This window comes from Nanorana parkeri, unplaced genomic scaffold, assembly GCF_000935625.1.
Source record: "Nanorana parkeri isolate BGI_ZX_2015 unplaced genomic scaffold, ASM93562v1 scaffold116, whole genome shotgun sequence".
Taxonomy (NCBI): Eukaryota; Metazoa; Chordata; class Amphibia; order Anura; family Dicroglossidae; genus Nanorana; species Nanorana parkeri.
In genome coordinates this window covers 1,397,934-1,413,373 of record NW_017306384.1, presented here as the reverse complement: position 1 = coordinate 1,413,373, position 15,440 = coordinate 1,397,934, and the positions used below count along the sequence as shown (strand labels likewise).

The 15,440-nt window shown below is 42.7% G+C and overlaps 1 protein-coding gene across 1 annotated transcript in view; it reads right to left on the bottom strand.

Annotated features, from left to right (window-relative positions):
* GAPVD1 (GTPase activating protein and VPS9 domains 1) overlaps positions 1 to 15,440 on the bottom strand; it is a 78,842-nt gene that overhangs the window by 18,405 nt on the left and 44,997 nt on the right. The window contains exons 7-13 of the mRNA XM_018553302.1: positions 11,455 to 11,606; positions 10,098 to 10,227; positions 7,007 to 7,138; positions 6,749 to 6,922; positions 1,455 to 1,595; positions 1,200 to 1,334; positions 986 to 1,105 (exon numbers count right to left, since the gene is read on the bottom strand). Coding sequence (XP_018408804.1) covers positions 986 to 1,105; positions 1,200 to 1,334; positions 1,455 to 1,595; positions 6,749 to 6,922; positions 7,007 to 7,138; positions 10,098 to 10,227; positions 11,455 to 11,606 — 984 coding nt within the window. The remainder of the gene's footprint in view (positions 1 to 985; positions 1,106 to 1,199; positions 1,335 to 1,454; positions 1,596 to 6,748; positions 6,923 to 7,006; positions 7,139 to 10,097; positions 10,228 to 11,454; positions 11,607 to 15,440) is intronic.

Below are 15,440 nucleotides of genomic sequence, written 5' to 3'. Positions count from 1 at the left end.
CTGAGCGGGCACACACCGGCAAGTGCAGCATTCGTCTTCCGACCACGCCACCAACCTGCCACAAATCGTACGATTTTCGTCAGGTTTTCCAACGTGCTTGAAAGACAAATTATTATTCTAAGAAGACCTCACCAGACCAAAGTTCTATCAACTGCCCAGTGTATTGGTACCTCACAATCTAATACGTAAAATGTATAGCTCTTACAATCACATCAACTAAAGTGCTTTAAAAGGAGAACTATGAGGTGAGTGATTTTCACTCAACCTCATAGTTCGAGCCAACATGTGACAATGGGATCTACAGAAATGCAAATGTATATATTTGCAAAATATTGGGACGTATTTAGTGATTTAAGCAGCTACTTAGTTTAAACTGAAATCCTATAGTAAAGAGAAACTTCAGTCAAACAGCTAAATCCACATTTGCATTCCTTACAGGTTAAGGATGCACACGCACCAAAATCATGAGGTACTTGCAAGTCAACGGAAGGGCCATTGACTTGCGATTGTACCTTCTGATTTCCTTCCGATCCATTGCATTGTCACGTCTTTTTTCTTTATGTGAAGCAACATGCCCTGAGTGGACATATTTCACTGTAATGGATTGTGATACGTTGCGTTAGCGTGCTTTGGGTTGAAAAAATGTAGGCCATGCTCTATTCTTTTTCAGAGCAACGTACAGCAACACAATGCAGAACTGCGGTATGAACTGCCCCCATTCACACCCATTCATTTTTTCATTGTCCTAGCGTTATTATCTGTTAAAAAATGTATGGTAATGCAACAAAACAGATCCAGTGTGAATGGGGTCTTACTGATTTACCTGCCAAAGAAATGTGTTATTTTGCATACCAATCTTAAGAATTACACACACTGTCCACACTGCAAAGACAGGTGACACAGTATTTTCTGATTAAGCAATCTGTCTTTTGCTCTGGTTCTACTTTGAAAAACTGCGAAGTGAAGTCTCCATAACGCTACTTACTATGCACACAGTCCTCTACTTCAGGACTTGTTACTGAATCCTTTCCTCCAAAGTCCGAGCTACATTCTGAACGTACGTCTTCAATCTTGTTGGGTATATCCTCTGATGTAGCACTGATGCCTGGAATAAAGACAGGTAAGTTGGTTTCTGAAGACACCTGAAAGTCCAAATTTGGAGAGATACGGTCACAGAGTAAGCTAGAACAGTCTTATACCTGACACAACGCTCAGTCCTGGGGTACTGGGCCTTGAGCTGACCTCTCTCACCTCGGTGTCATCTGATGTACTCCCCAGCCCAGAACAGCTTTCCAGCTCCTGGAGCCTCTCCTCCTGCTTCAAGTCTTGTGCTTCTAAGAAAAAATAGCTTAGGTCATCAAGAGGTGTTTCTGCTCTCAACTAATTGTTGTAGCTAAAAAAATAGGACACAAGTGCACCTTACATAAAAAGAACAGCTTAGCATTGCAACTCACCAGAATCACTGGGAAGCACCTCTACACTCCATGCCTCACTGGTGGTTTCTGAAATAGTGGATCCTGTGCATGGATCAAGCAGTAAAGAACCAGAGCCCGGGAGACAAAGCAAACTGCCAAGCATATTCTCTGCAGCTGCACCTAAAAACATGATGTTGAAACCAAAAAGGGTCAGTTCAAGCTAGGACTAATATTTATATTTTAACTGATCCTGCCAGTAATACATTTATTGTCCTAGAGTGACAATGCTTACTCACTGTACTGCATTAGGGCAGCAAAGTACACGTCCCTCTTCTCAACTCCATAACTAAGAAAGAGGTGTTCTATAGCTCACAGTGAAGAACAAGGAAGAGTTAATAACACTGCTTGAGATAACACTAAACAAGTAACAGGACAGCACTGGATTTCTGGCAGGATCGACAGGTTTTGCTTTTCACTCACCTCATAGTTCTAGCCGAACTGTGACAATGGAACTGTCACAGGTCGGCTTAGTAGATCGGGAGGTGAGCGAACACATACCGGCGTTCGCTCACCTCTCAAACCTGTCACGGCTCTCTGCCATGACAGGGGATGGGCTGGATTCCCCCCTCCGATGCGCCAGCGCTGACTGGCGGAACGGGCGGGTACAGCTGGCTCAGCCTCTAGATAGGCAGAGCCAGCTGTCAGTCACGCAGCTGGGCAGATCCAGACATAATTGTCGGGATCCGCTTCAGCTGCGGCGTCTCAGTATACCGCGAGCAGAAGCTCGCGGTATACTGAGCCTAGGGTGACGGGAGGACGCTAGTTTGTGTCCTCCCGTTACCCTGAGAACTATGGGGAAAAGCCTTAACCCCATAGTTCTCCTTTAACAGATCAAAAGGGAGCAAATAAGAGAAATTCATTGTTAGGGTTTATACACACTCACCAGTACAGTCTGCCAAGGCTCAGCCATTGTGTATATTTCGATTAATCGAACAGGAAATTTTTAATCATTACCAGCCCTATGTAAATTGGCTGCTAGCAGAAGACACAGTGGCTATATTGCAGCTTAGCCTTTATAAAATAATCTTGTGTAGGGGGAAAAAAATGTGTTCTATCAGCTACGGAAACTAGCAAAAACTGAGGCCTCCTGGGAAGTGGGAAGGACTATATGGGGGCTGTGCACAGCTCTTTTCTGCCAGTTTCCAAATGACCTGAAGGTAGCTGCATATAACTCATTGGTCTAAGAATCCCGTGTCCTGTATGTTACAATAAACATATGTTTACAATTTTACTGTCAAATGATTTCTCATTTTATCCAGCCATTCTTGTGAAACCTCTGTGCAAAAGGGTCTGTTTAAGTGTATTTTGTGGGCTGGTCATTTGGCAGACTCCTTTCTGTTGACTAAACCAACTTCAAAATAGGCTATTTGTACCAACAGGGTGAGTCCAGCAAACTTGGGCGAGTTCAGGTTTGGGTGATTGGCACAGCAGAGGAGCACTATTATATTTCTGGTACTACGGAACCACTCTTACACCAGTGGTAACAAAAGATTGTATGCATAACTTTTCCAAGGTCTGAATTATTAAAATCATGCAATCACCTACAATTAAACAAAACGTACACTACAGTGAGCTAGCTATCACACAACATAGAAAACCAAAAACAAAAGATGGCAAGTAACATGTTCCTACAGTATACAAACCGTATTTTATTCAGCACTTTCTCTAAACTACCAATCTGTTCACATAATCTGAGCCAAGGACTCCCACTGTGACATTACTGTGCAATCATACTCCGTCTGGGTCAAATGCCAAGGACTGAACACTTCCTCATTTAAGAAGCAATTAAATAAACTCAACTGCAGACATGCGGTAATCTTACAACAATGAATAAACATATTCCAAACACAAGGATTAAGAAAGTATAAATGATGGAAACACATGAAACAAATTACACATTTATTTTTAGGATGTTCATTTCCAACATAAACTAGTTAAATACAGACTAAACAGCTGTGTGTACATCATTATAGTGTCAGCAGCCACTCAATTAGGTAGGCATGCTGATTAGTGGAAATCGCCACAGCATACCTCAATACACGAGACATGAAAACATGGCTAAGAGGTTCAGTAGGACAAAATGTTAGAGTGGGGAAGATGCAAGAGATGCAGGGAGCTACATGGGAGAACCCCTGTACAAAATAAATCAAAGAGTGAGAGGCCAACGGTCCCTGGCTTTCAACATTATCAATAGTCGGAAGTCCCTAGCCTCACACCAAGTGAAGTATGCCTTCCATGTCTGAAGATCTGTGTGAGAAGTAGACTTCATAGATTTAAGTAGAAATCACAGACTCAAATGCCCTGTCGCTTAGAACCTGGGCTTCAACAGTCATGCATTAAAGTGGACCTTTAGCCATATCTTTAAAAGGAGAACTATAAATGTGAGTTAAAGTCACTCATCCTCAAAGTTCAAACTAACATGTGACAATGAAACTGTCACATGTCAGCTCAATAGATTGGGAAGTGAGCGAATGCATACTGTTGATCGCTCACTTCTCGATCAGCTCCCTGTAGAATGCCGTGACCATCAGTCATGGCTCCCGGCAGGGATTCCCCCTCCACCTCCCTGATCCTCCAGCGCTGACTGGAGGAACGGACGGGGGAGGGGGCGGGTACAGCTGGCTCTGTCTCTAGATCGGCAGAGTCATCTGTCATTCACGCAGCTGGGTGGATCACAACAGCGTTGTTGCGATCCTTCCCGGCTGCGGTGGTCTCAGTATTTTGCAAGCTGTAACTCGCAATATACTGAGCTTTGGGTCACAGGAGGACACTAGTCCTCCCGTGACCCTTAAGAGAACTATGGGGAAAACACTTACCCCATAGTTCTCTTTTAAAATAACAACAAACACACATTTAGAAATGTTTAGTGATGACAATCTACAAAACACATAGATAATTGCAGGCTTTGTATTCTTTGCATACCTTATTTCTCTTTCCTTCCCCAGTCTCTTGACAGTGGTCATGTTTATCAAGGGCAGATTACTAGCTCTCCATTTAGTTCTTGCATTTCTGGCACATGTGACCATGCACATCGTCTCAGGGGAGGAAAATGCCTTTCCCGGAGATCTCATGAGATCACAGATGAGATTTCACGGCAATGCCCGCCGATGACTAGTGATGGCCTCGGGCGTGTTCATAGCTCCGCGTGCCGAGCCCGCCAGGAAGCTGACAATGCGCAGCGCCAATCACAGATACTGAGAAATTTTCCCGGTCCGCAGCTGCAGAGATCGGGAAATGTCTCAGTGCTTGTGATTGGCGCACTGTCAGCTTCCTGGCGGGCTCGGCACGTGGAGCTGCGAACACGCCCGAGCCCATCACTACTGACAAGGCAATCCCAGTGTGCATTGTTTTGTCAAACCGAGGTCTTTTTGCCCTTTCAAAGCAGGATGTGAATGCTCTGCCAGTGTAATTATTGCAAAATCACAGCATTTTACACCTGACATGCTATGTTATGATTAATCATTAAACAGAGGGTCGCATTGGTAGAATTAGATGTTTGAGTGTAAAGGTCCGCTTTAAAAGGTACTTTCTTTTTCTTCAGTTGAACTACTTCCCCTGCAGTCTGTGTCTGAAAGCTTTTAGCGCCTAGAATTCTAGACACTCATCTCCAATATGTTGGAGGTATATTTGACAGCTTGGAAATTCCAAGTCCCCTGCACAACTAGATCCTCGAAATGAGCCCCTCAACTAGAGAAGAAAATACTTACCTGACTACAGAGCTTGGTTCTTGAGCCACCAAGCCATGTACAACCTGGTCCTTGGTGACAAACAAATCAGTTGTTTCAGGGACAGGATTGATTTGTCCCACAACGACAGAATGTTGCATTGCAACACAAGATTCCAGTAACATAAACATCCAGCTGTTCTAAAATTAACACCCCCACTCCTGAAAACTCTGATCTCTCGTGCCTAACCGGACCATTCATATAGAAGCACTCTTCTCGCCCCCGTAGAATAAGGTACCATGAAAGTTCTTCCACTTCTGGGTATGACATTTGGCTCCACCCTAAGGGTTACAGCTATCAGGTGTCCACCCCTGACCACACTGCAACCCTGCACTGTTTATGTTGTATTCATTTATTCTAACTGTAGAGCGCTACACTACTGTTCTTTTGGTTTTCATGGTATAGTGTGTTAACCACATTTTTGTGTTGACTGGTTATTATTTGTCATTAGATTAACACAGAGTGTTTGTCTTTATACAGATACAGAATATGCAGAACAGGGTGTGAGAGAGTGCTTGTGGTCTCTGCGATCATAGTCTTCAAAAAACTGGATGATTTGGGCCACAAAGATGTGCATGACCAAGGTGAAAACCTCAGGCAAAAGGGCAGAGATGGAGCCAAACCAGACAGAGCTAAAGAGGTCCCTGGGGACAGAATAGACGCCAAGAGAATAGGGCAACATGACTGTAGGCTGCAGCCATCAGCCCCCTCAGTAAGAGTGCTGCAAGCAGCCCTCTAGGTTAGGGCTGGGGAAATTTGGTACAGCAGGATTGTACCCCCTGTGTCTGGCCCTTGTCAGCAGAAGCAGGGAAATGCTTTTTCGACACTATGTTGGAAATAAAAATTGAAACACACAGGACTCGTCACCCAGCAGATGATGTCTGCGTTCAGTCCCACAGCATTAACCCATTCTGTGGCAAAAGCAGCAGGTACAGGTAATAAAAGGCTCACAGTGACCTATTTAAATGAGATTTCTCTTGCTGCTCAGCTGGCCTACTCACTAATTGAGCCTCCAGAGGCAGGGCAAGTGCTGAGGCAATGCAAGCAGCCTAGAAAGTGCTCAGCAGCAGAACCCAGTGCCCGAAGGTCACTTCCAGGCTATGTCCGCATCTCCAGTCCAGAGGGGTCAGGATGAGCTTCTCTAAAAGCCAGCCTTAAGATGACTGCACCAGAAAAGTACAATCAACCAGCAGTGATGTAGAGAAGAGAGTCTTCAGTAAAGAAAAATGGAGCTAGCGAAAAAAATAAATAGTCAACACAGCAAATCTGACTAGGTGGTAGTGGGAAGGACCATCGTGGGCTGCCGTTCAGTTTTTTTTTTTTGGTTTGCCAGTGTCCAAACCTCTTGTAGGCAGCAGTAATACTGGAGGGTTTCCTTCAATGGACGAGAAAGAAAATACAATGCAAATAAAAATAAGACAAAGTTCTATCTGTTCTCTAATTTGTTAAAATATTTTGTTTTGGGGTTTTTTTGTTTGCTTCATGCAAACCTATGGCAATATTCTGTGACTTTATATGCCTTTACTCAACTAACAATTTGTCACTCACCTGCAATCTCTTGCAGTCGATCTTCATCAATGTTAGGGTCAAAGTCGCTGCCAAGAACATCGGTGCTCCATGTCTCACTGACAGTCTCAGAATAATCCCTGTCATCAGTTAACCCCATCATATCACGAATTTCAAACTTGCGTAGCTTATCATCAAGATTGTCTTGTGTGGTAGCTGAACACACAAAGGGATGTTTTAATTCACTGTGGCCAGCGGTGTATTGTCAGCACAATTATGAAAAGAAGATCTCCATCTCACCTTGTTCATGTTCCAACAGCTGCAGTGCTTCTACCCCATTGCTGCCTGATGGTCCAGCTCCCAGCTCTGACACTGACTCCCCAGTCTCTTCCATATCCAGAGAAGACACAGAGTTGGATCTATTTGAGGGACCTGTTGAACACGGATTTTCCTCTTCTGCTTTAGTGACATTTTCAACCAAATCACAAAACATTTGAAAACGCTCTCTCAGGGAACAAAAAACACTGTACAGCTGAGTATCAATGATATCTATATATCCCAATGTTTTTTAATACATCTTCTCTTCAAAAAATTATTGCTTGCAATAAATGTAATTAAACACAGAATAAACATGCACGGGGTAGTCAAAAGCAGAGAAAAGATAATTGGAGATGCTGACCAAGACAGCCAATCAATTAACGTTTTTTTTTTTTTTAATCAACACCAGAAAAAATTACAATACTAATTTGTTTGCTTTGTGCAGAACCCAATATATAGAGCAACAAAACCCAATAATTGTTCTTGTATATTGCAGCTTACCAATTACTAGATGTGGTGACTGCATTAGCTTTCATTTTTCAGGTAACTACACACCTACTGAAAAATACTTGTTTACCCTGATAGAGATTCAGTATGCTTGTAATTTCCTGTGTATTGCAGTGAAATCTTAAACTTTGTTATCAGCTCTCCAAGCTATCTTATGTGAGCTACACAATTCCTCCTTCCTATGTAATAGAGAGGATGTTGTGTTTGTAGTAGTAAAATAAAAAAAAAAAAAATCAGAACAGCAAAGGGTGACAACACTGCTCCTCCATAGATATAGTACCGTAAGTGAGCGTTGTCACCCTATGACAGAAAGTGCGTTACTGGCCAGATAACCAGGTGAAAAATGAAGGAATGAAAACTCCCTAAAAAGGACAAAAAAAAAAAAAAAAAAAAAAAAACTTATACAGCCACCACATCCAAGTACTGGCAATCTGCATAATATTAGTTAGGTGTTTTGGTTTAGATGCACACTAAATCTGGATTGGGAATAATATAAATCAGATGTAAGATGAAATCATACCGTAATATGTAACCACACTTGGAAAAATTTCAAAATGCGTTAATGTTTGTACAGCATATGGCTATACAAGCAGATGAAGTGTGTAATATAGTGTGTAAGGATCCACCAGATACAGTTTTTTTGGTATCGAGTATCGAAATTTATTTTTGCGTACTCACCGATACTGGTGACATGTGCCCTGATTATGAGGAAGCCGGATGGTGGATCATGACCTGCCGCCCGGCTTCCTGATTGCCTGAGAAGCTGGTGTTCTAGTGACAGAACACCAGCTTCACTTCCCGAGGCTGCTTGGTTTCCTGACCAATCAGGAAGCCGGCCGATGGGTCATGAGTTGCCACCCAGCTTCCTAAATGGTCAGGAAGCCAGGCTGCCTAGCAACTAGTGAAGCCGGCTTTCCTAGTGAATCAGAAAGCCGGGTCATGGCATGCTGCCTGGCTTCCTGCTTGGTTAGGAAGCAGGCTTCACTTGTTGCCAGGCAGACTGGCTTCCTGACCAATCAGGAAGCTGGGCATCACATCAAGACCAGCCTCTCGGCTTTCTGATCGTCAGGAAGCCAGACTGCCTAGCAACAAGTAAAGCCGGCTCCATACTACCTTCGTGCTGCTGGTCAGAGAGATATCTCCCTCTGACCGTAAGTTCCAGTATTGAAGTATCGGAGCATCGGCATATCCCTAATTATTAATATCTGACAGACTTGCTGTGAATCCAACAGGAGGTCCAAGAAAAACCCCAAGACCACTGATCTGTTTATAGCTTCTTGTGGCATATATAACAATTTCTAGATTGCCAATCCTGTTGTAATACCCCTTCAAAGGAAACCTATGCAAAGAAATACAGACAACCACTGCTAACCTTTCCTTCTAGTACTAGTTACCAGGATGTCATGCCTTCCAAACCTTAGTCAATGGCTAACAACTTGGCAGATAAGGAATTTTGCCTTTTCTTGCTGCACTATGGTACCAGGTCAGTGACTCGGAGATACTGAAGACAACAGACTAGCCAAGGGGTAGGCAACCTTGGCTCTCCAGCTGTGCTGAAAATACAAATCCCATCATGCTTCTGCCTCTGGGAGTCATGCCTGTGGCTTGCAATACCTTATGGGATTTGTAGTTTCAGCACAGCTGGAGAGCCAAGGTTGCCTACACCTGGACTAGCCTAACAGCCAGGGGACTAGAAATTTCAAGGCGACAATAGCAGAATATGTATTTTATATAAAGATGGTAGAATTATGTATAGTGACAGAACTGTAAAGTTGACTAACCTTCATGCTACTCAAAATCTTCTACAACAATCCTTTCTCAATTGAGCTTTCTTGCTGCCATGCTAACTGTGCTGAGACTTGGATAAAAGATTTCCAAACAGAAGCCTAAGGGGATATTCCTATTCTAACATCCAGGCATAGTGACATCTCTAACCTAACATCTCTAACCTAACATCTCTAGGTACTTGAACAAGAAGTACTTGGTAAACTACATCAGGAAACCAATTCAGATTTAGCTTCTTTTTTCTGCTCTACCTGAAATGTTTTATGAATTCTCCTTCAATAGCAAAAGGATAACTGTACTAAGCTAACAGTTTTCCAAATGTAAAAACTTATAGAACATCTGAACAGATACTTAATAACTATCATTATAAATGGAAACAACTCATTTTTTTGGATACCAAAAAAATGGAGGCCTATCAAGCTAACTGCAATGCAACACAAACTCTGACTAATCTCCCATGACTGTGGTCATTACCGTGGCAATATGATCCGATAAAACTAGGGTTCATGACACAGTTTTTGCTGTATTAATGGTTTTTACTGGTAGTAATTAATTTCCAGGAAAACCGCAGCTGATGGTGGTCAAATGATGGTCACGCTGTAGCGTGTGACTGTAGCAGTCCTTGATCATTTCTACTGTTACCCCGGAGGGACCTAGAAAAGTGTGTTGCCATTGTCATACCTGGGTTTCACACTAGTGCTGGCTGTATAGTAGCTTGAATGCTAGTATTGTTCTTATTATAGAAACTTTAATTTCTTTAGTCTTAAACCCAGACATTCACCTTCTGAAATGCCTTCAAGATTGTCACTGCAGAGAGAGAAGCGTAGGGTCTTGTCAGGCTTCCCATGAAGTTTAGTGTCGTCCACAGGAACATCTGCTTGTCCACCATCCACAAGCTGCATATTTAGAACCTGATAGAAAGCATATCATTGTGTTCAGTCAGGATCTTCAATAAAATATCTATTGATTCAGAAGGTTTAAAAACTTATCCCAGGCAAGCTGTGTAAATGCAAACCAATAATAAATGAATGGGGGAAGCTGGAATGCTCATAAACAACAAAACAAAAAGCCCCTCAGTTTGCCTGAGTATCTTCAAAGATACTGCAAAACATATTACAGTATAATGTGTGCGTCTGAGGTCTTTATAATCATTTCTGATATCACACTACTATGTACAATTGTAAACTTTCTATACTGATGGCCAGAGTAAAAGTCTAAATGACAAAGAATGCAAGTCATAAATATATGTTACGTATCCCCACCATTCAAAGATTGCTACAATACCATTCAATTTAAATGGAATAGTTTAATCTAGGGATGCACCGAAATTTCGTCCGCTTAAACATTTTGGCCGAAAATGGGCAAAATGCCGATATCATCAAAACAGCCGAAAATGCAGTGCATCTCTAGCTTCTCTCCAGCCCTCTGGGCGCCGGTCTGTGTTCCCTCTGATCCCCGATGCTTGTGTCAATAGAGGCAGCAGAGATTGTGGGGACACAGAGGAACCAGGTGCCAGCACCCAGCGGGGAGGAAAGAAGCTTTCAGGAGGCCGAGCTCTTGTCCCACACAGCCTCCTGTGACAGGCGAGTAAGGATGGAGAGTGGAGTACAAGCACTCAGCTATCAGAACCGATCACTAGGCGTTTGTAAATAACTGAGGACAAAGCTTACTATGTCCCCAGTTATGAACGAACAGGAAGTGCTCTACATCTACATCACATAGTAACTCATACTATTTCGAGAGTTTATGAACAGACAGGAGCAGCCTAGTATAGAGGCTCCCTGTTAATTCATAACGGGGGCTGCAGAAAAAGATTTAAGACTCTTATCTCTTTTTCTATTTTAAAATGTAAATATCAGGGGTCTATTTAGACCCCTGATATTTTCCCACAGCCCGCAAAAGTAAAGTAAAAAAAAAATAAAAACATTTTTCTTTTAAAAAGGTTTGGGGGCTGGGGGGGGAAGTTATTTTCGGTTTCAGCCGGACATTTTTATTTTTGGTCTAAACATTTAATTTTGGTGCATTGCTAGTTTAATTGCTAAAGTTTTTAAAAGCCCATTTAGTTTCTAATATTATCTGTACATAATGGTAGTTATATTTGCTCTCTGCACAGGCCAGAAAGTAGCATTTCTATGTACCTCATTCTCAGACATCATTCCGGGGGTAAGCTGGGGTCCTGTCCCTAGTGATATTACAAGAACCTCCTCTGGCTGTTCTGAAGTTGCCACATCCTGTGGGGAACTCTCATGTTCAGCCTCCAACAGGCTGGTTTTGCTCCTACTGCGGGTAACTGTAAGGAAAGGAAAAAGGATCAGCACTTTTGTTAAATTGTTCCTTTTATCCACCTAAACAGGATAGAATGAAATATGTGCCAATGATGCTGCACATATACAAAAGGTAATCGAAACACACAACTATAATGAAGAAAACCTTTCGTAAAAGAAATATGGAAGTTGCCCTGCTGTTTTGCTGACCCGCTGACTTAAGTACTTATTCATTGACCCAGAAAAAGCATTAAAGCCTAACTCTGGACAAGATTACCTTCACAGGCTTCAAGCAGGCAAACATTCGTGTTCCTTGGGAGGACCTTGCTTCCAGCTCCGGCTGTACTTTCTGGCCAGCTGTAAGTGCTAGGCCCCAATGCTAAAGTCACATCTCCACCCCCCCCTCTCTCTCTCTCTCGTTTCTTTTATTAAAGCGTATGTGCAGCATAAGTGTTTTACAAATGTTTATGATATTTTGGAAAAAGTAGGCAACAGGTGTGCAACAATTTAAGCATAGTGAGAGAATAGAAAGTATATTTTCAGCACATGCAGTTGTAACGGAGACGCTAGAGTTAACAGTATGCTCTGTTCAATATCTCACATCAAGAAATGGTAAATGGAAACAGACTACGAGGTGACCTGTACTCAAGTGTTCACTATATCAACAGTCTTGCTGTGGTGGATTAAGAGTAATAAAAGGTTTGAAATGTGTAAATTTTGAGGAAAATGGTGCTTCCAAGTTTCCTCCTGTACTTCAGGAGTGTCATAACACGATGCCTAGGCTTTTGGTCATATGACGGGTACAAAAATTACTCTAAGGTCTCGTTCACACCTAGGCGTATTGCATATGCGCGTCTGTCGCGCGTTTTTTGTACCGTGATTCGCGGTAAAAAAGTTGCGCGACAAACACGAGTTTCCGAAGGCTACTTGGCTGTATCCCAATGGAAACGCGCAACAAAAACGGCCCAAAGTAGTACCTGTACCTTTTTAGGCATGGGCCGTTTTGTAGCGCGTTAGGGACGGGCGGAAATACGCCAAGGTGGGAACGAGACCATTGAATACAATGGGATTTATATTTTTGAGCGTTTTGTAGAGCGTTCGTCGAGCGTAGAACGCGCTACAAAACGTTCAGGTGTGAACGAGGGCTAAAGCAGCTATTCATGAAAGGTAAACAATCCTTCCATCACTCAGTGTTCCTCCACCCCAGCAAGACTGTCAACTGAGTATACAAGTCTGATAAAACTGATTCAGAAACTGAAACATGATGCATGCAAGTGCAATTGTAGACTAAGTAGACTGAATTTCGGACTTATGCTTTTAAAAAAGGCATAAAAAAGTAGCCACTGCACACAATGGTAATGATTCAGTTTTACCACGTGATCACATAGGAAACATAGATGCAACTATGTCTTCAGTCTTCAGAATGTCAAAGCCTATATGTGAATATAGATAATTAATTTCACAGATACAATTGTGTGTACACAACAGTAAAAAAAAACACCCCACTTTTTCAGGGCAATGGACAATGGACAAAATACAGAGGGGAAATGCATCAAAACTGAAACTGACAGAATCTGGAGCAGATGCCCAACCAGTGAGAGTTTAGATTTCATTTTCAATGCTGAATTGATCAAACTGAAGATAGAAGCTGGTTAGTTACTATAGGCAACTTTTTGCTCCAGTTTTGATAAATTACCCCCGCAGTGTCTAAAAGCTTAAAAAGGAGAACTATGTGGTGAGTGATTTTCTCTCAGCCTCATAGTTCGAGTCGACGTGTGACAATGAAACTGTCACATGTGGGCTCAATAGATCAGGAAGTGAGCGAACACATACCGTAGCTCGCTCACTTCTCTAGAGGCAGAGCCAGCTCCCCCCCCCCCCCACCCCCTTGTCTGCACGAGCGAGCCCCCCCCCCCCCCCCCCCCCCCGTTCCGCCAGTCAGCGCTGGAGGATTGGAGCGGGGAGAATCCCTGCAGCGAGCCGTGGGTTACGGTCACGGCTCTCTGCAAGGATTCTCCCCCTCCCCGCTCCAATAGTTCAGCGCTGACTGGTGGAACAGAGGGAAGAGGGGGCGGGCACAGCTGGCTCTGCCTCTAGATAGGCAGAGTCAGCTGTCATTCACACAGCTGGGTGGATCTCAACAGTAATGCCGGGATCCGTCCCGCCTGCGGTGGTCTCAGTACAGTGAGCTGTAGTTAGCGGTGTACTGAGTTTGTGTCCTCCCGTGACCCTTAGAACTATGGGGGAAAACACTTACCCCATAGTTCTCCTGAAGTAGAACTATGGCCTCCCACTATAAAAATGCTGCAGCACTTTGTTATATTTGCAAGTGCACCTGCAGTCTCTTAGTCCTCCTGCAAAGTCCCACAAATACTTGTTGCTTCTGTGAGTGCAGCCCAGTTCATGCAGTTTACTTTGATAGTGTGGCAACAATGCTGCACTGCTACTGAATTCAGAACATACTTGCCCCTCTCATGTTGGCTGTGCTTACTTGCACTAAGTGGAATGAGAATATGGTGCAGGGGGAGTGGCTGTCAGCATTGTCACTGCTGATTCACAAGCCCGTGAATCAGAACCCAGACGCCCTAGTCCTGTATACTGCTTCCTGGATTGACAGCTCTGCCCCGTTGCTGAAACCACCCCACTGTGAGCTGCAGTGTTTGAGGGGGAGTGCGAGTCACAAAGAAGAATTTAACTTCCCTAACTGAGCCAAAATAAGTTTTTGTTTATTTTATGTGTATTGTGTATCGCATAGTAACTGCATTTGGGACTGTTACAAAGGAGCCTTTAGTTATACCTTAGGTAAACAAGATAGGCAATAATATTCATTTGTTCCATAGGTGGAGCCCATTCCCTTAGATTTTCTATAAATAATGGGAAGTACAGTGCAATAGCCCATTTCTTTTTAGGCTCTATACTGTGTAAACATTTTTACCATGATCATTTGCTTAGAATATCCACCCACATATCTTCAGAGATAATATTTTTTTTTTTAATTACACTAACACGCACTATGCCAATAATGTCACTTGTAGCAGAACACACTGTACTGAAGGTACATAGAGAAGAAAATACAGAGATATAGGTAAATACAGACATGAAAAAACAGACAATTCAGCAATACAAAAATGTAAACACAATGTTCCGTCCTTGAACTCACCAACGCCCAACCAACACAAGACATACTCTAGGTGTGAGCTCATAACTTGAATACATTTCAACACAAAGATTTTAAACAAAGCAATGCAGGATGTGCAATCTATGAACACAGGCGTTTACCATAACACTAAATGGAAGGCAACAGTAGTGCATGCTGTTTGCTTTTTTTCAGCGTCCACAGTAAATCTTACATTGTTCTATGAACCAAGCATATAGCAGTAAGCAGATGAATGAATGAATGAAGCCCACTAAAAATATGCAACTCTGGTGAGAATATTCAAACTATTTTCAGTGCTGTATACATATATAAAGAACACACTAAAATAACATGCAAGCGATGAGTAGCTAGCTTCTGTGACTGCTGCAATGATGGATGCTAGAGAAAGAGAGAAACTGGATGTGAACAAAGCTTGTCTCATGTAACTTACAAAAAATATATTAGATATTTTAGAAAAAAGTTATAAGGTAATACGCTATTAAATTAAACTTTTCAAAAACCGGGGCATTTCAAAGTATGCATATAAATAAAAATGTGTGACGGTGCTGATTGCCCAGTGCTGTCTCATGAATTGAGTCGCATGCTCCTCCAAACCCACAAGTACTGGTTATTTCTGTTGATTTTGGTTACTGAATGGTTGAGGAGTAAAGGGAGGAGAGTATATACTGTTGGGGATTGGAGGATTAAAGCCAAGCCGTTGCTT